This window comes from Aptenodytes patagonicus, chromosome 11 (genome assembly GCF_965638725.1).
Source record: "Aptenodytes patagonicus chromosome 11, bAptPat1.pri.cur, whole genome shotgun sequence".
Classification (NCBI taxonomy): Eukaryota; Metazoa; Chordata; class Aves; order Sphenisciformes; family Spheniscidae; genus Aptenodytes; species Aptenodytes patagonicus.
In genome coordinates this window covers 21,104,937-21,128,848 of record NC_134959.1, presented here as the reverse complement: position 1 = coordinate 21,128,848, position 23,912 = coordinate 21,104,937, and the positions used below count along the sequence as shown (strand labels likewise).

Below are 23,912 nucleotides of genomic sequence, written 5' to 3'. Positions count from 1 at the left end.
TAAGTCTGTGCAGAACTGAATGTTTTCCTTCTTTTCTTAAACCATCTAAATGATCTATGCTGAATTTGCAGTACGCTTTGAAGAAGTAATAGCAGGTGAATCATGTTGGTTTAAAATAGAAAAGTTGAAGGCCAAAAATTCATGTACGTTTTGTGGTCTAAGCATTTTGTTGTGTTAAGGATTGAAGGCATTCGTAATAGCAGGTTTCTAGTAAATTAAATTATTGCATTCTTGCATGCTTTGCATTTTAAGATAGCTGCAGGTAGACATAGAACAGTAAAATAAGCGATGTGGGAAAGCGATAGCAGTGGTGGCTGAATGTTAGCTGGAAGAGATATTTCTAAACAGAATTTTCACAGGGCTTTTCTACTTAATGTAGCTCTTGAAGACATTTAGTATTTAACCAAGAGGGTCCAGTGCCCTTCCAGTTTCTTCTGAAGCGTGCCAGTAATGGACGTTTCTCGGCAGCAGCAGGCCTTACAAAAATGTCACTGCTAATGTGACACCTCCTGATGACAGCAGACTCCTTGAAGACTGTATAGCCTTACTACCCAAATGAAATTGCTGCTGCATGTTTTGGAGCTACATTAAGTTGAAAAACTTCTCAAAAATCGTGTTCAGCAGTGTCTCTACAGTTAACGTTCAGCCAGGGTCAGTGCTGCTCTCTTGGCTCCTGGGGTGCCAAATGAAGACTTTCCTTGATGAATTTTGGGTCCCATATTGGGAAGAAAAAATTGGAGTCAGCAACCTGGAAGCTGCCATTCTTTGCTTTTTGATTTGAATTACTTGCATCCTTCAGTGCTTTGACTTATTTCAGTCTTGTGTGTGAAACTGCAGCTTCTTAAGTCTGCTTAGAGTGATGAAAACTGCTGGACACTCCCAATGATGAAATAGTCCAGCTTTCCTCTTCTTTTCCAAACTTGTCGCTTAAATCAAGGAAAGGCTTTTGGGAGAGGTAGCAGTGATGCTATTTTTCTGTCTGCAAAGGTATGTAAGAGGATATTTGCTGAGGTTTCCCACAGCTGCTTTGTTCTCTGAGTTGTCCCCGAAATGCTACAAGACTTTCCAGCTACATTTTACCCATAAGACCCATAGAATTTTTTTATATTAATAATTCTAATTCAAAGCTATTTTGGGACAAAAATGAGAGTAAACCCTGGGAGGATTTCCTAGCCCTAGTAATGGATAGTTTCCATTACTGAGTATGGCTTCAGTCGCAAAATACTTCTGTAAGTACAACCTCTGTGTTATTTGGCAAATGAGCATGTCACAAACAAAAATGTACACGAGACTCTTCCTAGATAAAAAGAAGAGTTTTCCCGTGCCTCACTTTAACACAAAGTCTTTGATATATTTGCAGTGGGACAATATTCAGGATCTTCTGGGGCACCCTGTAGAAAAGCCAGTGGTACTTCACAGGTAAAGATCTCTCTATTTTCCTTGCAGGGATTGAGCTGATAACAGAGGATGAGTTTAGGCAGGGGAGGGGTGTTTATTGCACTAGTTACTTTTAGGCTGCTTTGCTGATACAGTTTCAGACTTTTTGGCCACTAACAAGACTAGATAGCTGCTCTCAGGTGAAATAGACTGACATGCAAAATGACAACTTGGAAAATTTTGGAATGAAATTTCCAAAATTCCTTGAACTGTAAAATCCGGAGAAGAGCTAAGCAGCACATAAAGAAGTATCTCTGTTCACGTGTAATAAATAGCATAGATTTTTTTTTATACTAGTCACATGCATTTCAACAATGTGACATCATCTAGCACAGTGTGTGGTGTATATGATAGCAATCTGTCTGAAGAAGCCTTGCTTTTACGAACATACATAGTTGTTCTACAGTTCTTTTCAGCTGACTGAAGATAGAACGGTGTGCTCACACTTGCTCCATTCCTACAGGGGTTGAGCTGGGTGTTGGGTTAAATAGGCATTACCTGCTTGCAGTGCTATCGTTCTATGATATGAAACTATGATTTGTCTTGGGACAAGTGTAAGTCATGGGTACTGTGAAAATACTGCAGCAATTTCAGATATACCTAACAAGGTATTTTCATCAGGCTTTCATATGATTGAGTTTAATTTCCACCACCACACCACCACCCCCCCACATCATGGTGTCCTTTGCTCCCCTTTACTCCTGTTTTATTCCAATGAGATCATTAGAGCAGAAGCCATGTAAAGTAAAGCTGGGGTGAAATAGCCATTACATAGAGCCCTTCTGTTTTTCATCTGTGTTGTAGAGAGTAGTTCAACCACAGTTTGCTTTACTGAGCACATCTCAAATGTCTCAGACATGCAATTTGAGAAACTGACCAGTTACAAGAAAGGCCAAAAGGTAAATATTTTTGGGGCGGGGAGCGGGTTGGCTGTAATCTAAAATCCATTGCAGTCAGCAGGAGTCTACTATTGTTGTATAGATGATCCAGAAATATCGGAAATATCTGAAGGACAAGGGATACATTAATCTTGAAAAATACTGTTTAGTAAAATCTGGATTATTCTATTTCAGCATCTTACAGGGTAATTTTTTAACATGATAAAACCAGTGAATTAATAGTCAGCATATAGTAAATATGTTTGGTAAAGGCTGAGAAATAAAGTAGATTGAAGAGTGGGAAAGGACCTCGCACAGAAATAACTTGTAATAAATTACATGGTGCTTCTCTCTTCCTATGTATCTGCTTACTTTCAGGGTTCTTCCTGTTCAAGTTCAGTGAGAGAGAGTTTTCCTGTAGAGGTTGTTAGTAACTTTTTGATTACTTTCTCCCTGAGTATTAATAACGGCTCTGTGACGTTAAGCAGAGGTATCCTCTGGCTCACTTGGAGTCTAGCAGTGGTGTTGCATAACATAGATTTACTTTCTTTTGATGAAAGCCATGACAAAGATGCCATAATTTGCCTTATGTTACTGAGTGGTTATTCTTCCCTAAGAAGTTCCTGATCCTCACGCATCCTTTTTTTTTTTCTTCCCCCCTCTTTTCTGTTCAGGTCGTCATCTCCGAACAACACTAACCCATTTGGGTCAACCTTTTGCTTTGGACTGCAACGAATGATCTTTGAGGTTAGGAGAAACTTTCATATTTGTCTGAGCAAGAGAAGATGAGGAGTTTGCTATTATTACTACTGGCTTCTTATTTCCCATTTCAAGAAAAGCCAGCGCTTGGGAGTGGCTGTATTTTTAGAGCTTATTGGCAGAAACAGGCAACTTCCCGATCTCTTCTCTGAGGTTGTACATTTGCATGTTAGAGCTGGGACTTCAGGTTTGTCACCTAGAACTCGTGCCGGCAGGAGATACATGCGCTCAGCTCTGAGTAGTGGTGGAGCATGCTGGTGTTTAAATGTGTCATGGAAATCTAGAGACCGTTTTTAGGAACTAGCCAAGAGCTTGTTGCTTTCTTTTGTTGTTGGAATTTCTTTTTTTCAGGCAGATCAGTTCCCTATTTGCCATTTTCACTCTTCTGAGTTCCTGTTTGGTGTACAGTTCTCTTAATTTCCCTTTTTCCCTGCCGTCCTTTTGCAGGTGATGCAGAATAATCACATAGCTTCTGTTACTCTGTATGGCCCAACGCGGCCCAGCAGCCAGTTGAGAACATCGGACCTTCCCCAGTGAGCATCCCCTGCAAAGTCAGCTAATCTCAATGCTACAAAATTAGTACAGCGTGCCTTGATTTGCTGCCACTTACAATATGGAAAGCACGTTATGATTTTTTTTTTTCAATAAGCCTTTCCACCCAGGAGCGGTGTGGAGGGGAAATTCTCTCAACCCTTCATCATGGGGCATGGAACTGTTGATGGAGGAAAGCAGCTTAGGTGCCTGTGCCGTCGTTTATTCCTCTCCGTTGCCCTCATCCTATGCAGCACAGACCTGAAGAGACTGTCCCCCCTTCTCAGCTGGCAGAAGGGGGAAATGGAAGAGGGGCACGTAATGACTGCAAGAGTTAGAAGCACAAACTTTCTGAGCCTTGGAGCATCTGGAAGCAGGTATTGATTTTAGTCTGTTTGTGTTACTGTATTGATGTGGTGGTCACATTTTAAGAAAACGTGTGTGTATATATATATAGATATAAACACATCGGTATTTCTGTGGCTTAGGACATTGTACCAAGTGTGACAAGGATGTATATATGTCCATGATTTCAGGCACCACATCTTTGTGTAACTTTAAACCAAGCAAGTAGCATGTGCATAATACTTGGTTGTAACATTTGCACTACATACACTTTAATTACTTGATGAACGTTTATCTTCACTGAGGAGCATCTGTGTACTGGGTGTGAGTGGGGTGTGATGGTTATTTAATGTACGCTGCGCATAAAGCTTATTTATACAGTGGATCAAATTTATCCACCTTCCTGCACTAATATGTACTTGATATGCTGAAACATTTTTTTTTCTGCCATGGCTGGTTTACTAATTCTTTTTCTTATGCAGTTTAAAAAAAAAAAATTCTGGAAGAGGTTGTTTCTATGATTGAATTATGTTTTAGTGAAAAGGTTTGATACAATTTTTCGTACTACAGAAAGATGTAACGAAGAAATAGCGTTGCCTCATTTACCTCTGTTACAAAATCCTTTATTCCTACTCTGTTTCCTTAGAGAAAGAAAAGCTGTATATAATGGTATCTCAGAAAGAAATTCCCAAGCTCTGGCATCACCAAGAAAACCTTTTCTGTAACTTTTGATGTATGATTTTAATTTATGCCAAAGGTTTAGCCAAAGACATCCTTATTGTAGTTTCACCATTTCTGTACATACATGCTAACTGCACACCCCACCCCAGCAGACAGGATATAGGCTTCTTTCTAGTTGGGAGATGCTGCTCGCAACATTTTATCCCAGGAGGATACTTTAGGTTTCTAGTTCTCTTACCAGTCTTATTTGGGGGAAATAGGTGGTCTGTCTTTGGAATATTGAACCCTTTTTAAAAATGGACAAGAGAAATGTATAATTTTATCCCATTTTTAATATTTTGGTGTAGCAACTTGTGATACATAGATGACAATTTTGTGAGTTTTACTATGTGTGTACAGATTTTGTAAATATGACATTTTTGTAATTTTAACTCCATGTACAGTGTAATCCTGTATAGTTTATCAATGAATGAGAGATAGGAAATCGAATGTTAACTGAAGTTTTGGATCCTGGACCAGTAGCAGGGATAAATGTGGTGTGTGTGTGTGTGAGACGTTCTTTGCCATTTAGTCTTCCTGTATACTGTGATACTCTAAACTGTTTTGCTAAAACAAACAAAAAAGCCCCACGGAGAATCTAATGGATAAGGAAAAAGTTACTGTTTACCTTTATCCCTAGGTGTCACTCCTGTTGAATCCCTGTTCAATCTGTGCTGTCTCCTGTGATCGTTGCTTGCTAAGAAAATTCTATGCCTCAAGCTTACTTTTGTTTCCTCTCTAATTTTAATTTCATTTTACATAGCCCTTCTGTAAATTAAATGGAATAATAATGAGCATGTACACTGAAAGAAAAATAAAATGAGACTCTCAGTTACTGTTTTTGTGTTAAATACAGTTGCTGGGTGTTTTTGTAATAAAACCATGGATGTTTTTGCCTTTTTTTTTTCTTATCAATTCGTCCTTTTTATTTTACTGTCTTTCAGACGGTATATTTGAAGTACCTGACTAGTGTTCCTCCTTTACAGCCGATACAGTACATTCTCTGGAGAAGCAGTATAAAAAGTAACATAACTTGCAGTCTGTTTCCTAGTAGACACATGAAAGCATATTATAAATTTTTGCCCCGAAGTGGAGAAGGAAAGTCTTTAAAGTGTGGTAAATAACACCATGGCTTCTGTATTGTGTTCAAAAATGCGGTTGTTACACTCATGTCAGCCTCTGGGTATCATTAAAATCGATCGAGCTTCACAGAGTTTGAATATAGCACAACAGAATGGAAGAAATGTCTGCAGTAAAAGGAGCAAACGTGAATTCCCGTACTGCTTTCTTGTGCCCTGAGGTACTTCAACAGCAAAGCATTGAAAGTACGCTTACCCTGAAGTAGCTTAGAGGTTAATGCAGGGCGTAAGGAGTGGGACTCCTGTTTCCGTTCGCGTTTCTCCTGCAGTGGCTGCATCATGCAGGGTAGAGCACTCAGCTCTCCCTCCTCTAGCATCCTTCGGTGTTGGAAGATAAAATGACCTTGCGTAACGCTTGGCTCAGTGCGCCTTTGGAGAATTTTATGATCTCTGAACTGAGATGGTGTGCATGCTTCTGTTACTAAAATATGACAGCAATCCTGCTAATAATTAACTTAATTTTAGTTAATCCTTTTCTAATAAAGGCTCCAGATTAGCTGCAGGAGGAGATAAATTCTTCATGGGACGATTTGAGTAATGGCTATGCAGATGCTACCAATACCCTGCTCTCAAGCATACTCAGTTGGAATTCTTCAGAAGTGTGAGGTCAGGACAGCTGCTATAACATGCACCTCGAGACTTAGGACAGGATATCAGCAGCTAACCAAAGGTATTTTAACAACTTCAGTGACTCCCATCTTCTCTTGTAACACGCTGGTGAGTCAAAGTGACGAAAACAGCGTAGATAATGAAATGTGCTCTCTTAACAGCCCAGATACTTCTCTAGGTCAGTCCCTTCATCTTGAAAAGTTCCTCTGTAACAGGCAAAAATTAAAGGCAACTTTGCATCTTGGCCGCTGCTGATGGGCTGAGCGCAAAGCATTTGACTTTTGGGAGAGGCAGAGCTGAAGAGGGGCACGGGGAGGTAACGTGGAGCAGCGCTTTTGGGTTTCCTCGCCCTTCCTTTGTGATTGCAGCTGTTCATAGCTCGCTTCTCTGAGATGTTTTGCTTTGTTTGCTGCTATTTGGACTAAGCTAAGCCAAGCTGTTCCTGTGCTGATGCATTAGGGGAGCTGGTGTGGAGCCTTACGGACTTGCTGGCATGAAAAGGTTAGGACTGGGTGGGGGGGACTAATGGCAGTTTTGAATCACCAGAATGAAGAAAGGAAGGAATAGGGAATAGAGGAGCTCTGGGGGAGAAGGTGAGGATGGCAGCGTGGCAGGAAGGAGGGGCTGGGACAAGGCTGTTTCTTTGAACCAAAAGCTGCTCCTTGCAGAGGGGGGCTCAGGGTGCAGCAGTGTGCCAGCTCGAGCTCTGGCGGGCCAGGTGGGCAGGGTGCATCACCTCCCCCTCCCAAAGGCACCGAGAGGTCTGGGCTGTGTCAGATCCCACCTCAGCAGGTGCCCTCGTTTAGAATTACATATGGTTTGATACAGATCCTGCATGTTGGCAACATGGGCGATGGTCCATCATTTTGGTTTCATATGATAAAACTGATGATAACGTTAAGTACAACTGCATTTTTAATAAAACATACTGTGCATATGATCCCATTTTGATGTGTGCCTTCTTCCTTTGTATACAAAGTAAGAGTTTGTGTGTGTGTCTGCTTAACTTAAATATTGCAGTATTTTCCACAGTATTTCATTTGTTTACACTTAATAAAACTGTGCCCTTCTTTTTGGAGGTGAAGCTGACGTTTCTTCCCATATGCTTTAGGCCTGCAAGCAGTCCCTGGGCTCCTGTGAGTATTGCAGGCGGTGCTATATAGATCAGCGCTGCTGTGTAATACTAAAACCCTCTGTTTCCCAAAATGCAGTTCCTGTCAAGAAAACCCTGTTTTCTGTTGCCAGGGACCATCACACTTTGAATTCTAAACAGATTTTTTTGCTGAAATAGCGATCGGGTGGTGTGTGAGAACTGATTCGTGTGTGAGAACTGATTCATGTGCTCATGATCATTCATATTCCAGAACCCACATCAAACCTGTTTAAAATATCTTTCCGACGGCTCAGCATTACAGCAAGATGGTGATTCATTGTTATCAGGGGCTGGCTGGAGGTTTCCAAAGGGAAACCGAGGGTGTTGGTGCTCACTTCACACTGACTTTCTACGTGTTGTTAGAGCCTGTTTGTCACTTAGCAGCTCTGCTATGCTGAACTTCTGTTAGGTTTTGTGTTTGATGGCTCCAAATGTATATGAGAGTAAACCTGCATGTGTGTGAAGCTATGCGGCTGTTACTTTGAAAGAAGTGTTATGTCCCAGCTGTAGCTATTTGCTTGCTCCAGAGTACTCGGACAAGGACTAAGATGTCTGATATGGCAGAATTTCACGTGGGCTGGTTGTGTTCTTTGAGTTCAGAGTAATTTTTAGTGTCACGATGCAAAAAAGGCTATTCTGTGCTAGCTCTGCAGATACAATTATTCCATGTCAACTTTTGCCCCATAAACACCTTTTATTTTACCTCCTTTATCTTGATTACACCAACACAAAGGCACTCTCCTCTCTGGCTGATCCTGTCAGACACAACCTGACACAGCATGTGTAGCCAAATAAATACATCACTGTGTGTGTTTGGGGAGTTAACAGAATACAAATTAGTTCTGGTTGGTTCTTTTTGCATAAGGTATGGCCCAGGACGTTTCAGAGATAAGGTAAGGTTGAAGCAAAATAAGGGGAAATTAAAAATGGAGCTTACTGAAGATGTAACTCTTGAGCATTAAAATAGGATCGGGAGTTAATGAAGTAGGGGGCTTTGTTCAAGGCCAGGGTATAACCAGTTCACCAAGTGAAAACTGCACCTACGAAGGGATTTGTTTTTGCAGGGGGTTGTATGTGTTACTTGGAGGGTTCAGGTTGAGCTTAAATACCATATTCTCTACCTATGTGAATTTTAGCTGTAACTAATAAAGTCACTGTTTAAATGTTTTATCTGCTAAACCTTATATCCAAGGCTTTTGTTTTGGTTGTGGGGATGTGTATTTTTCCAGCAAGCAAAATCATTCCTTTTTGTGATCTGGGAACAGTGGCTGCTTGAAACAGCAGGAAAGGTAAGGTGGAGTTTGCAGAATAGGTCATTTACTGTGGTTTAAGATACTGGTACGACAGTAACTTTTGTTCTGGACTAGACTGTAATGCTTTAATGTAACCTTTTCTCTTTCATACCCTAATTAATTCCCCTTTAAACATTACTAGTTTGGTCATTTTAAAGTACTGCATATTGGAATTTTGGAAGCTGGTTTTAAGTGCCTTAATATTTCACACCTACGCTACATATTCCACTTAATGCATAAGTTTCATTCCGGTATTAATATCCATCAGAGAGACATTTAATTTAAATACCAATCGCAAAAAAAGCCCCTGCATGATTATGCGATGTGCAGTCTAATCAACTAAGTAATCAAAACAGCCTGAATCACTGTCTTCCCTTTTCACCTCCGCTGGTCTCTCTTAGAAAAACCGAAGCCCCGAAATCCCGAGTTTGCCCTTTTCCTCGCTGGGTGGTTCTGTTGCGTCCACAAGTATGGAGGCTACTAAGATTATTTCCCCCTTTTCTTCTGCTTCTGTGGCCGTAGGGAGCATTTGTCTTAATATCACGCTTTTCTTCCTACCCAGCTCAGTCAGCCCCCCTGGGGACAAGGCGGTCACCGCGGACCTGTGTTATTTTACATTTTTTCCCTGGTCTCGGCACTGGGCTTGTCAACGGACAGGCTGGGAAAGGGAGGGAGAGAGGAAAGATCCGTGAGCTGGGTTTGGATGAATTGGAGAGAGAGCACTGGGCTGGTCAGGACTGGCGGGGGAGCTGTTTGCTGCTCTTGGAGGGACTCGGATGCACGCATCCTTCGGGGTTTAGTTTCCTCCCTCATTTCTCAGTATGGTTTTCTTACTGACCGTAAGCCTAGAAAATCATGAAAAGTTGCATTTAAAGGTTTTACTGGTTTTGACGAATGTCAGTAGAGTTAGTAGCGTCACTGGGGAAATGTGGTGAGCTAATTTTCAGGGCTGCTGAGACCTGCAACTCCAGCTGAAAGGTACAACTCGGGGGCTCAGCAGTTCTTCAAATTGGGCTTTGGGGTAGACTTCCCCCTGCCCCCCCCCCCCAGCCGATCTGTTGGTCGTTCAGCACTCCCCGGGGAATGTTCTCAGTGCTAATATTTAGTGAGGATTATCTGAGCTGTTTGATTATTTTGTACTGTTTGATTTTGCAGTTGGGGTTTGCTTCCGAGAACCTACTGTAGAAAGATGAATAATTAAACTGCAGACAGGAAGCACAATATTTTAACGCTCAATTGCTTCAGAACCATCTTTGGCTTTCTTTTTTATGATGTCTAAGTCAGCAGTGGCCTGACCGAATGATGGGTCTTGGCATTCGCTACCAGTTTTACGTGCTCAGAGATGCATTCGGAGGTGCTAAATGTGAGGTTCAAGCCAGCTCTGCTCGTTACAGTGACCAAATCTGGCTACTCATGTGCAGTAGGAACAAAATTTGACTGTGCGTGGATCCCTGGGATTCAATAAAACCTACTGTACTAGATTAGTTTCAGATGTTTCTGTCTGTCGAGGAAGTCTGCTCTCCTTGCTACTGGTGGAACCCACTTAGGATGTTTTTATGTTTTCTTTTCTCATCATGGGTTAGTCATGAAAAAAACTGCCAAGCAAGGCTTTGTAGCAAAACCCCGACTGGTGCATTGAATTGGCCAGTTAATAGAAGCTGCTCAGAATGTCATTCTGAAATGGATGGGTTCGGTTTTCTGAGATGCATCAGAAAGGTCGGGTGAGGGTCCTTCCTGCCAGTTCTCATACACACCTAGGGTTTTAGGATTTTCCGAAAAGACTCCCATCTTTTAGGAAACAATCTCCAGCTTGGGTGAATTCAAAGACGTTTTGCCTGCTGTAGCGGTAAGTAAAATTGAATAAACTGCAGGGGGTGCAGCACTGCCCTCCAGCATTTCCCCAGTGCGTTATGCTCACATATGGGGTCTGTGAACTTCCAGCTCGACTGCAGAAGCAAATGGAAACTCTTAAAACCAGGTCAAACGGGCCATACAGCAGAGGCTGGAGGACAAAAGCAGATGTATCTTTCGTTAATAGATACTAGATTTGATATTCATTGGATAAAAGAAATGAGCTATTCCATAGAATAAGACAACGGAGTAAACAGTTTGCTCTAGTTCTGTTTCTGCCAGCTGTCGGGGTATGTGCTGGCACAGGTAGATGATGAACAACGAGTTTGATCTGGGACACAATGTACTCATTAATGCTGTATTGTGGGTAGATTGCAGATCTGAAGACGTTATAGCGAGAGGAGCCAATCTCTGTGCATCTCCAAGCTTAAAAGGAAGATCTTAATAAGGACTTCTGAACCTGACTAGTTGCCTTGTAGGAAATCATAAGGTAAGCCGTGTTTATTTTTCTGTCATTACCATTAAATTAAGTCCAGCATAAGGAAAGATTTACCAAGTTATCTGAAATAATGAGTATTTTTCATGTTGCTGTCTTCATGAAAAATACCTGTGGTGTTAGTCTTACAACGTGAGTGCAGGTGTACTTGACAGACTCACTCTGACAACTAGAGGCGCGTCTGCATGCTGTCTTTTAATTATGGTATAAATAATTTCCCAAACTGTAAACTAATCACAGGTAATACATTTCTGTACAAGCTCATAAATACATAAGTATCACACATGTTAGCAGACAGGGGTGTGACTGGCTTTCTCCCACCAGCAAGGCTCTGGCTTATTTCCACACCCTGCAGAGCTCCTTGTAAAGCTCACGTGAGCATTTTGTATTTCAGGATTGCAGCCCGAAAATATCCCAAATCAACATAGGGTCTTTTGATTTCTATATAGCTGACCTTTCCTTGGAAATATATTATTGTAAGGCTTAAACTCTTATGATGAAGATAACGTGCAAGACTGTTGTTAATAGTCTACCAGTAGATATTACCAGCTTGCTTTCCTCCATGTTGTGCATAGTTAATACGAGCACTGAGCCTGGCCTACTGCTGGGTGGGGGGAAGGTTGTACCCAGGTATGAAATGCAGCTGCGCTGCGGGGCTCTGTTCAAGGGAAAGCAACTTCTCGGACATTTATGACCGATTGTAGTTTCCTTTGAAGCTGCGTGTATGTGCCCTCCTGAAGAGGGATGACATCGGGGCTTCTCTGATGGATAGGAGTTTTGTTGAGGGGGAAAAAATTGCAAAAGAATTAACAAACACAGTATCAGAGGAGAATTCAGGCCCCATGAATTTCATAGCTTTTTAACCCTGATTTAGAGGAATTTACTTCCTCTCTGATGCCCAAGAAAAGGATGTTCTTCTAAGGTAATCTGCTGCTGGAAAAAACAAAATGCTTCAAAATATTGACTATTCTTTCAAAAACCAAGCAATCCGGCGTTCTTGTCCGATGCTTAAAATACTTGTGAAGTTACAGACTGACTGAAACTTGGAAAGCCCAACAGAAAGATTGCTGTGTGGTTTTGCTTTCTTGCAATAAATTTAGAAAGGCTCTTATTCTGAAGCCCTTTTGTCTGAAGACTACTTTCTCCGTTCACATGACACCTGCAGCAATATGAAAAGTCTTGGCTGCTCTTTGCAGTTGACTGTATGCCAGGCAAGAGCACCGACGAGGTCTATAGAAACCAGCCCAGCCCATTGACAAGTTTTCCTTTGGTTTGAAGAAGCTCCCAGATGTGACACAAGCAGCAGCTCTGTGTGGTTTTACCCTCACAAGCGAAGGCCAAAGGATGTCTCCAGATGCAAACCTTCTGAAGATCTGGATTAGATGGTGAGAGAGATCGGATACTGTTGGATGACTTTGAGTTTTCACTGAGTGCCAGTTGGCATAGCGTAGAGAGCCTGAGCTCATGGAAGTGCCAAAAACTGGTCCCCTGAGTTCTGAGTGTGTCAAAGGAGCAGATACTCGAACTGAGGAGTTGCTACGAATAATGAAAAATCAAGACTCAGAGGGATCAACTCAAAGTTCTACTTGTCCTTTCTTGAAAGGCCCTTTGGAAGTCTGCCCCTTCGCAGTTATCTATTTACCTGTCCTTTGCTCAACCAGCCACCCCAGCCTCAGCATCCAGTTTGTCTTCTTGTAGTCCACCCTATCTGCAACGTATAGGACCCCATTTCAATAGCTGCTAGTTGTTCTTTTCTTCTCTTCTTATGAGGCCTACAGAAAGCCAACCAGGCAGTAGTGATTTGATTTGAGCATACGCTAAGGTGACTTGATTTCCTTTACTCTAGTTATTGTGTAGTTTGGTCATTTCTCAATGAGCCCGAGTCAAGGTAACAAGTTGACAACGATCCCTGTGCTCCTTGGCGTCATCTCTTACCCTCTATCTTCTTTCATTTCTCACATTTCCAATAAGGCTGAAAAATCTCCAAGGACTGCATTTTGCAATGTGTTTTTACACATTCGCCCACTAAGCACTACTATAATTCTAATAAATAATAATAAATTAAAGATACTGTTATGATTATTTGGACTCTTTAATGGAGAAGGACCTACCCGATATGTGCGTGCAAATGTGGAATCTTGGCAAATTCCTGCAACAGTTTGTCATCTTCTCTTAACATTGTAAATAAGATGTGCTAAAATACTTCTAAAGTCAGTTCATTTGGTTGCAACAGTTCCAGGTTCCCTTTCTCAGCTGGTTTGCCACGTGTTTCTGCTGCAGTCTGCCTGTATTATCTGAGGGGTGATGCCTGTGTTGTTATTTGAGCTTTCTTTTTCCATTGGAAAGGCTTCTTCACTTGCTTCTTCTGAGTACAGGAAAGACGTGGGCTGTGGAGCAGGTTCCACATTAGCCAGATCTCAGCAACTTTCAGACTGTGAACTACCATGAGATCTTTGTAAAAACAGGGGTCAAATGTCTGTAGGTGTGGGGCAGCAGAAGGCTTGACAATGCCAAAGGTCTTGAATCCTTCATGCAAAATGGGTTTGAGATTGATTCTCTGTAAGCACATGCCCAAAAAGACATCGTCGATGGGGAAGAGTTCCACCTCTCTGCAAGCCCTAGAGAGCTTCCTCATGGTGCGGCTGGACAGCAAAAACCCTCCTCCGCCTGCGTAGGCTGGGTAGATGCTTAGCCCATACATGGTCTCTGGGATATAGTATTTGCTCTTTCGGACACGGATAGGGCGGGCATTGTAGATGATGTCCCCAACAAAGAGGTCCTCAGTGGGGTCATGTCTCTCAAGGAAGTCAACAATGTTCTCGACATTGACAAAAACATCAGCATCACCTTTAAAAATAAATTTCACGTTGTGGCAGAACTCGGCAGCCCAGTTCAGGAAGTGGATCTCCTTCAGGGTCAGATTGAAGAAAGTGTCCGTGAAGTCCCAGAGTAAAATGTCCCGGTATGTCTGACTCTCCTGGTGGATCAGGGTCTCCCATGTTGCCAGCACAGTCCTATTCTTTGGTGTTCCCAGGAGGAACACTCGCTGGATCTGCTCCCCGTTCACCAAACCCTCCCTGCCCCAAGTTTTCCGGACAATCTCACGTCTGTCGAAGTCTTCAACTACCGATTTGATAGCAATGAGCAGAAAGGGACCTCCAGGTGTTTTCCTGCATTTCTTGGGCTGGTTAATGAGGAGATTGAAGTTCCTGTTGTCCTTGTTTAGGAGATAGTGCTTGAAGTTGAAGGCAGAATCAGTCAATGGGGGAGGACGTGTCGTTTGGACCCTGTTGTTGGCCACTTCTGTTCGTCTAACGATAGGAGTTACTTGGGGCCTGGATACCGTTGCCTCTGCTGGCGTCGGTCTCCAAGGTGCTCTGGGGTCAGAGAGTATTTTCGGTGTTACTGAAGGCTTCTTCTGTGTCGGCTCCTTGTTTCCTACTGGGACTAAATGTTCCAGTTGGGAGTAGAGTAAAGAGCAAAGCGCTACCAGCAGGAAGAGGGTACAGATCGCATCCCCTTTGAGACGAACTCTCATTGTCTCCGCGGTGTTTCTGGGACTGTTAAAAGCTGTGTTTGAGCTGCCTGGCACCAATGTCCAATTTATCTGTAAATAAACGTACGGTGTGTCAGCAACGAGGATTCGGCAGCTTTGAAGCACGCAGGCAGGACTAAGTGAAACACCATTTAAAAAACTAGCAGCAAAGTTGCATTTTACTCATACAAACACTGAGACACGTTAAGGAACTTGCCAAAAGGCACACGGGTCGCAAACCTAACACTGATCCTAGTGCTCTGGCTCTGTGACTTGGTTAGTTAAGTCACCAAGCCATCATCCTGAGCACTCCCTAAGCACAGCGTGAAATGAGCCCTTCCTCCCCCATCCCTCTCTGCCAAACGCGTTTTGCCATTCAGAGCTTTCACTGCTTTGGGAAGAACAAGGTGGAAAATCATGACCAATGCCATTCTTCCATAAATCATTAGATTATTTTTTTTTCTTCCCTTTCCCCCTTCCTCCCTCCTCCCCCCTCCCGCCCCCCAACTTGGTAACTGGTTCTTGCTGCTTTTACACCTTTTGAGTCGAAACGGGGAGGCAATGGAGCTGGCTGTTGAAGGGCAGACTTTTCAGCGGCAGCGTGTCACTGGCGTTTCCCTGCACGCAGAGCCAGCTCTCGTAAACCAACTATGATGTGTGCCTTCAAAATGAATACGTTAGGCATGCTCTTGAATGCACATAGGGCCTTTTTGCTGCCAGTAATCTTCATAAAATATTAAACCATTATAAATAACTTCCATTAATAAGGTTGGAAGGGGCACGGGTGTTTTGCCTCTGCCAAATCACCCTAACCGGTAAGCAAGAGGTGGGCAAATAAATCCCAATACGCAGAAGCAAGGCAGAGCCTGGTGTTAGGAATGTTTTATTCACGTGTGAGAGATGAAGCTGCCTTTTGAAATACAAGATTTGATTCCTCACTCACGCTTTTCCCGGAGATCATCTGTCTCATTCGATCAGTTCTTCAACTGCAAACAAACAAACAAACAAAAAAAGAAAGAGTAGTAAGAAGGCAGAAAGCAGCATGTTCAGGGAAAGAGCTGGTCAAGCGTCTGTAGCTGCAGCAAGGGCAGGTCCTCTCATCGCCACCGTACGTGCAGCCACGCCGTCCCCGCCAGCGGCTAACAACCGAGCTGAACAGAGGGGACCTGACAGTCGCTCCGGGCTCCCGAAGAAGGCAGGAGACAATTGTAATCCTCACAGACGTTAGCAGGGAGCATGTTCCTAAAATAGCTCTACCCCAAAATTTTCCCACACGTGCACATAAGTGTTCTTATATAACCCACTGATAATCTTTTACACTCGTATGCGACTAGTGCTGCATTAGTAGAAGCTACCTTTGAAGGTATTACAGTTGTCTGTCTTGAATTAGCCGAGATCATCTTACCCAAAAACCTCTTGATCGAAAGCTGCCTGGCTGAACGTCAGTCTGCCTTCACTTAAGGAACGCTCCTTTCGGAGGACAGAGAAGGGAGGAGGAGCCAGGGCTTCCAGCTTCCTACGCAATTTATTCCTGCAGTTCACTGTTTTCAGCGTTGTTAGCCTACGGAGCACACAGATGGATGCCCTGCCTCCAGTCGAGGCCGGTAGCCACTTTACTGACTCAAACACCTAATGGGCAGCTACGTGCTTGGTAAGAACATTGTCATTCGACGCGATTATGATTTAAAACAGGACCCTCTCTAGTTTGGTGGCATCCGTTTTCAGCAAATCCTTTTTCACTGTCATGGATTGTATCACCCACTAATTGTTCATTAACCATCAAATTTGTATCAGCCGTAACATTATCTTTTTGAAGCTCAAAATTAGACTGACGAGTCTGTAGTTGTGAAGTATTAAAGTAGCGGCACAACATTACCTCCGGACCCTGTGGGATCTAGGCAATATTTCAAGACCAATGGAAAAGCAAAATTAATAAACCAGATGAATTTTTTTTTTTTTTCGGTCAGTCCCTTTAAAATTCTTAGATGCACATTACTTGGACCTCAATGTTAAAATATTTTGCTTTTTCATTACTGGTTAACTGCATCTCCAAGTTACTGTTGAAATGGAGAGTATTTCATCACCATGTGGTATCCGCTATCTTTTTTTTCCCAAGTGCAGCTCCAAAATACTTACTGACCTCGGCTGCTTTCTCTCCAGTATTACTGAAAACTTTATTTTAGCAAATGGCTTATCCGTGCCTTGGTAAGGCTCTTTGCGTTCCCAGTGGATTCAAAATCACTTCCTCCCTGTCCTGATGGCCATGCTTTTTTCCTCAGGCTGCCTTTCTCAACGTTTTCTGGCCTCTAATAGAGATTGCTGGGGTTTTCTCCGTTTGTTGGCTTTTTTCACTGTACCTTTCACTTCTCTCCTAGGCTGGGCAGATGTTTTAACCGGCATAGCTTTGATATTGATAGCAGGATTGTAGAATTTTCTCTGATCTCTCATAAATTGTTGTTAAAATGCTTATAATAATCAGAAGCTGTTTTCTGTTTATGCTTTTTCTGCCACATGACTTGGCTCGTAACTGTTTTCAGCCTCATGAAACAGTCTCTTCTAACGCATATAGGATGTTAGTTTGCCTTTTACGTCTGTCGTGTGCAAATTACCCTTGGCAAGTCCTGATTATGGTTCTCTCCAGCAAGCCGCTGTGTTTCAGTTTTGTGCTCAATCATCCTTTATCTGTCAAGACATGGTTCCCAGCAGGCTTTCCTTCACGTTGCTTTCAATAATTTTGAAGGCAAGCGCTGGGGGTATATGAAAGGATGGTCCCACTACACCCAGGACAATGCTGCTGAACTGGATCCGCTAAGCAGACGGAGTCTGTCCCTCTTCCGCCCATCGCGAGCAAGAATTTTTGCTCGGTGCTGTTGAGATACCTAAAATAGGGACCCTGTCTCAAAAAGCTCATAAGAACTAAAGTTGAGGCATTTTTGCTCCTTCTGTCGCGATGGGTTAAGCTTTATTGAGGTGCTACGCAGCTCTGGGCGCGTGGTCTCCAGAGCAAGCAGGAGATGTGGCGTCCCTGGTGGGGGACAGATCCTGATAGCTTTGGGATGTTTGTGTATCTCCACTCAAGCTCTTCATAAAGACTCATCTCTTTCCCAGCTGTAATAGCAATTTTTTTTTTTCCTTTTCTATGCAAAAGTTTGATCTTATTTCAGCTGCCAAGCTCCAGATGGTAATTAAGAAGCTGGATGAAAGTCCTGGCTCTTTCCTGTATTTAATTTTATCGGCGAGGGTTTGGAATAAAGCATGTGTGTCATGAAACTCGTAATTTCCATGACTTACAGATTTATCCTGCCAGCATCTCGGAATCTGGCAATAAGCGCCCTTGGAAAAGCCAAGAAAAACCCTGAATTGTTACAAGCCTGGGCTGATAGCCCAGATTTTCTTCGGTGTTTTCATTTATTGAAAGAAAGGAATCCGAAATAGCGATTTCCATGCTGAAACAAAACAGTTCAGTGCTGAATATAGACATCTCATTTTCAAAAGAAGTTGCCAGGCCTTGAAGTGATTCCTCGATCGAATGATATGGATTTTCCAGTCTTTGTTAGATATTTCCTTCTTTTGAAGGAAATACCCTCGATTTGTTACGCAGGTGTGAGCTCTATCCATGGATGTCAGTGTGGGAAAAGCTGTCCTGTTCTTGAATTCAGAGGGATTGATGATTCTGGCAGACACTCTGGTATGTCCTAAAGCCAAAAAGATTATTCATCCACCTTGACACCAGCTGGGGGGGGGGGGGGGGAAATTATGGGGCTATCAAAGTGAGCAGAAAATATTTGATGCCAAACAAAAGAGATGTGAGCACAGCAGAGCAGTTCTTGGCACAGCATCTTGCTGCATGTCTGCATCCAAGGTGGACACGCCTCTGCTTCGTACGCTGCCATGGGGGATCTTCATCCAACTTGTGAAACGGAGCCGGGGTTATAAAACTGCTGCATCACTCGGTGCCTCGGGGAATGCGGGCTTAGCTGCCAGGGCTGCCTCCCATGTCCCCCAAGCTTGGAAAAGTGGCCACGTGTCCCTCTTTGCGTTGGCTGCCCGGGGATGGCTACAGTTGAGATCTTGAGTCCAGCTCGAGCGGGGCTGAATGGGACGGTGCAGTTTGCCCCAGCAGTGGGACAAGGGGGGTCCTGGGGAAGGCTGGGAGTGACACGTGCTGGGCTGCAAGCACCAGCAATGTTAGAGGGCTGAGCTGGGCTGTAGGAAGAGGCTGAGAGGTCCCGTATCCATGAGGTGGAAACACAGGGAGCCCGTACACAGGGAATGTGCTGGAAGGACCAAGGGGGCCACAGCCTGCGCGGCCTGAGAGGCAACAAAATGCTCGAAAGCTGGAAGCGGCCGGAGCTGGGCAGGGCACCCTGGTGAACATCCAGGCGGGGAATCTGACCTGCGCTGTTGCACGCTCGGGCAGAGGGCCCAGTCCTCCGCCTGGTTTTCATTTATTTGAGAGGAGGATTCTGAAATATGGCCAAGGAGTGCTGCAATAAAAGCAGTTAAATGATGATTTTTTTTTTTTTTTTTGAAGTTGCTAGTCCTTCATTCCCAGCTGAATGACGTGAAGCCTTGAGCTCATCCTGGAAACTTCCTTCTTTTGCAGCAGCCGTCACGTCTCCATCACTTGGCACTTCAGCTCACACGGGCCCAGGTGGGGAAAAGTCTCTGGATCCTGTCTCCGAGTTCAGTCAAGAAGCCTTGGTTATTCTGGCACGTTGCTTTGTGCCTTGAAGAGTGGTTATTCGACCCGCCCAGCCTTGGGAAAAGCAGCTGCGGTAGCGAGGCAAGCTGAAAGTGTGGTACACCGAGCAAGAGGGTACAAAACACAGCAATGAGCTCTGCTGCACACTCGTCCCAGCCTGGCTCACGGGAGCATCCGTCCCCACCAAGCACGGCTGTGGGTTGTCCCTGGATCAACTTGCACGCGAAGTGTTTCTGGCTCCCCTCCTCGCTCTTGAAGCTGGAGCTGCCACTGGTAGGTTTGTGTTGTGCAACGGAGGGGCCGCATGCGTTGTGTGGCCACGCAATACGTGGGGCAGTGGTTGCTGATGGAGATGACTTATCTGTTTCTCTGTACAATGAGCTAAAGAAAGCGTTGGGGATCCAGCACCGGTGGGTTCAATGAGGTTTTTTGCAATCCTCAGGGGAACTTTGGAAAATTCTGGGTGATGGGGGTGCTTTGAGGCAATGCTTGAGGTTTTGGATATTTGTTTTCATTTCATGTTTGTTGAACGTAGTTCACGAGAACAAAGTCGGGTTGTAACGCCCAGTGGTGGAAGCTGAGACCCAGGCTCTGGCCTGCAGCGGGGAGGTCTGCGCACGTGTCCCCCTCCCGCCTCATTTCCAGCAGTTTTTCCATCCTGATTCACTCACAAGAGCAAATCAAGCTCCCAGGCCCTTCCTCACCTCGTGCTGCTGTTCCTCGGCTGCCTCCACTTGACACTGTTCAAGAACCCACCAGCAACAATAATAATATACCCTATGCCCATCCTGCAGCTGGGACTGTGTAAAACAGACGTGCGCAGATTAGCTTCGTCCCACCAGACCAGGATGCTGATGGCAAGAAGTCTGCACCGCCTGAAGGTCTGGTGACTACACCTTCCTACCAACGCCCGCTTAGTCTCATCCTCCGAGCCCCCAAGGGCCCGGAGAGCGCTTGACTTCTGTGTCTGCACCAGTTTAGTTTAAATGCATTGCTGAACGCGCAGATACGAGTAGCACTCTGTTTCGTGTGGGGATTACTTGTTTTGCCTCTCTTCAAGCTGCATTGGGCTGCCGTCCTTCTCTTACCCTTGAACAGGAACCTGAAGTGAAGCACTAAGGCAAAGGTATTCAAATCTCAGCTGAGCTATCTCGGTACGGGTCTCACGCAGGCAAAACCTCGTCTTCATGTTGCATTGCATCGGTGCCTGGGCTCTTTGGGGTACCCACAGGGAAATGTGTCAGCTTCCAGCACTGGGTTTGTTCTGCCCCACATACAAAAACATGGATGAAACAACTCGGGTTTAACGGTTTGAGCTAGTTTTGGAGTGTTTGAAGGGGAAAAATAGCTCTGTGCGTTGGAGCAGGGGAAGAAGCCCTCCTTCATTTCTGTGTTTGGGTGTCATGTAATGAGTTTTACTCCTGCTTGGCTTCTTTTTTGGTTTTGTTTGTTTGTTTTTTGTTTGGGGTTTTCCCCCCCCACCCTCCAGGCAAAGTCAATAACCTCATCAAAGTTGATGCTTCAAGTGGCTTTGGTGCCAGACAACTCCTCTCTGCATTACAGGGTGTTTGTGAAGAGGTCTCATTTGGAGCTCTAGGATTACAAAGCCACGCTGAACGATTTGATCTTCTTGACTAGAAGACAGGGCAGGCTGAAATACAAGAGATGCCCTTTGGCATGTTGGTTAGCGCAAAGCCCTAGAAAAATGAAGTCACCAAAACAATCGCTAAGCTGCCTTACCAGAAAAAAGAGCCCATCTCATTCGGCCGCTTAGAAGTTTTGAAATCTATAAACAAACTGAGGATAGGCTGTAGGATTTAATTAGCTTGAAAGTCTTAAGAGAGCTTTCCCAGGAGTCAGGATCATGAGCCAGAGCCACATGAACACAGTGCAGAGGGGCAGAGGCTCGCAGTGCTCAGCTGCACACCACGGTGCTGCTCGGATGCTGCTGGCCGGTGCCGCCATCGCAGCAGCATTCTGGCCCCGTGCGCAGTGTCACCGGCACAGTGTCACCGCTGCCGTTACTTGCGTTGCAGCACCTGGAGGCAAAAGCTCTGTTGGTCAAAACACTGCGCAAGCAGGTAACAAAAATGCAGGCCCCACTCCAAAGACCGTTTCCAACTTTCCTGTTGGAGCTGCTTTTCAGGCCAGCTCAAACAAATGGTTGAGATCCATGCTGTTACAGGACAGGGTGCCTTTTTATCTCTCTGCTGGCCCCAGTCCTGAAATAAGTGGTTTCATCAGCTTCCCAGCTGGCTGGTCCCATTTTATAACAGTCTCTCCTGTTGGCACTGCCAGCCTCACCTTCGCAATGCCAGTCACACGTTAGACAACTTGCTGCAGTTGCCCTCTTTTAGCTTTCACCCCGGTCAGTGAAGCTTTTACGAAGTATACAAACTTAAACGCAGAGAAACTGCAGAGCTGCTGTGCGAAGGCTGGAGACGGATGCTAAGATGTCTGCTCTCACCTACAGGGGTCCCAGAAAGGAACTTGCACCCTTCCTGGCAGGGAATCGTGTGGTACCGCGGCCGAAGGCAGCGGCAGTTGTGCACGGGAGCCCCCATGACCCTGGGCAGCGCTGGCTGCCTGCACGACCGTCCCCATGACCTCCGGGAAAGGCTGTCTGCCCGCACCGCTCCTCCTGACTCGGTGGTAAGTCACTTGCGTACACGTGGCACAGTTTGAGGACTGCGGCTCTGCTGCATTTAAGCAGTGCAGGATGTTTTCCTGGCCCTTTCAGGGCAGGCTGTGCCATCAGGGCAGTGCCCATGCAGGACTGCGCTGCTGCCAGGCGTGCCACGGCGAGCCCCAGCAAACGGGGAAAACTCCAGCTCCTCCTAAGCACAGCACCATGTCTCTAACGAGAACGTTCAGCTGCCTGCAAGGTAGGAGAAGGTAACGCGCAATTATCTTTCGCAGGCTCAGCAGCCTCGAGAGGTACTTTCCTAAATCCAGACGCAGTCTTGCGTGTAGGTGGTCTGATTTTCAGAATTACGGAGAGCTCAGCAGCTCAACTCACACCCCGAGTGCTTTGGGGAGACAGGCCCCTCCTGGAGCAGCCAAGGGCAGGGCGAGGAACTTGCCCTCTCTCTTGCAAACATTCATTTCCCCTGGCCCCAGGAGGAGAATAAAGCCTTGCAGGCTTGCGAAGGGGTAAGAAAGAGCCCCGCTGAAACAACCGCCCTCCTTTCCCAGCCCTCCCCAGGCTGCAGCGCTCGCTGCCTTTTCAGCTCCCAGACTCTCTTCTGGTAAATCATTTGCTTGATGTGCCCCAAAACCCAGCAATTACAGTGCATTAGCATGGATGTAGCGTTACCCCCAGACATGAACGGGAGAGAGAGTACGTGCTGACTTGCCCCACTAATTTCAAGATGATACCCAACGCATAAGTTTATCAGAATCTGCCCAAAAACTATTTAAAAATGTGATCAGTAACTGCCCGTTTCACTGGGACTGAATTTTTTTCTTTCTCTCTTTGCGACGCTAAAGAGCTTGAAAATTCCCATGTTTTGCTCAAAGCATACGATAGTGTCACACAGGGGGAAGATTCATGTCCTTTTACTGACGAGGAATGGTTTGTAAATGTAATGTGCTGCCACTGGAACATGTTCGCGGTTGGGAGGAAACCCTGTCTGGGAGCACTGGAGGCATTGTCTAAAGCAGTCCCAAACTTTCTTCTGTAAAAACAACCTAAAACACTTTGGAAAGTAAAGTGTAAAGCAGACACAGCAGGGCTGGAGACTGCGTGTTCAGAGCCTGTAGCCAGCCCTGCTGCATGTTAACCATCACAGTTCAGGTTGCTGCACGTAACAACACTGCAAGAGCAACAAGGCAAAAAGAAAAGCCGCAGGCTGGAGGAAAAGGAAAGCAGTAAGGACGGTCTCCAGTTCACACTGCTTGCTGCATAACTCTCCCCAACCCACCCTGATCAAACATACATAATAGATACTTACATCCCATTTGATAGCGCTGATCCTGTGTCCCCTCGGTAATGTCTCAGCAGCAGGCTGCCAAGTAGCCACATGTGGATATAGTTAGCGTTAGACATTCCTCAGCCTTTAAGTGAAACCGAGGAAATCCTCGCTGAGCAAAGCAGCGCTCGGTCTCCTGCACTCTGGGCCGTTTTCATGCTGAAAGCCAGCAAAGTTTCCCTGCGCCCGTGTGCCTACCGGGGAGGGGTGCGTGTGCCAGTGGGGTCTGAGACGAGACGCCGGCCTTCCTCCTTGCACACACTTGCTTACTGTAGCATGGTGGAAGGAGCAACTGCACCAGGGGAAGGAGCTGGGTCCGCTTCCAAGTGCCTGACACGTGATCGGCAGGCTGGGGAGTGCAGATGGCCTCCAGCGCCGCAGAGCCCCACGTCCCGCAGCTCCCCGGGTCTTTCTGCGCGTGGTCATCTGCACCCCGCGGGACAGGGCAGGGACGGGGGTGTCGAGGGATTGAATGTGGAGCCAGGCTGGGG

General features: G+C 45.1%; 2 protein-coding genes across 4 annotated transcripts in view; one reads left to right on the top strand and one right to left on the bottom strand.

Moving 5' to 3' along the window:
• The window catches only part of PHAF1 (phagophore assembly factor 1), a 34,287-nt gene extending 30,511 nt beyond the window's left edge, over nucleotides 1-3,776 (top strand). For all 3 annotated transcript variants that reach the window (XM_076349378.1, XM_076349379.1, XM_076349380.1), the window contains 3 exons: nucleotides 1,361-1,419; nucleotides 2,990-3,062; nucleotides 3,522-3,776. In XM_076349378.1, the coding sequence (XP_076205493.1) occupies nucleotides 1,361-1,419; nucleotides 2,990-3,062; nucleotides 3,522-3,611 (222 nt within the window). In that variant the 3' untranslated portion in view covers nucleotides 3,612-3,776. The remainder of the gene's footprint in view (nucleotides 1-1,360; nucleotides 1,420-2,989; nucleotides 3,063-3,521) is intronic.
• Nucleotides 3,777-13,283: 9,507 nt separating this feature from the next.
• On the bottom strand, nucleotides 13,284-23,478 carry B3GNT9 (UDP-GlcNAc:betaGal beta-1,3-N-acetylglucosaminyltransferase 9). The gene is made up of 3 exons (XM_076349377.1): nucleotides 23,404-23,478; nucleotides 15,689-15,731; nucleotides 13,284-14,817 (listed from the first exon to the last, which is right to left on the bottom strand). Exons 2-3 carry the CDS (start codon nucleotides 15,713-15,715, stop codon nucleotides 13,501-13,503), a joined length of 1,344 nt encoding a protein of 447 aa, XP_076205492.1. The 5' UTR covers nucleotides 15,716-15,731; nucleotides 23,404-23,478; the 3' UTR covers nucleotides 13,284-13,500.
• Nucleotides 23,479-23,912: the final 434 nt, after the last annotated feature.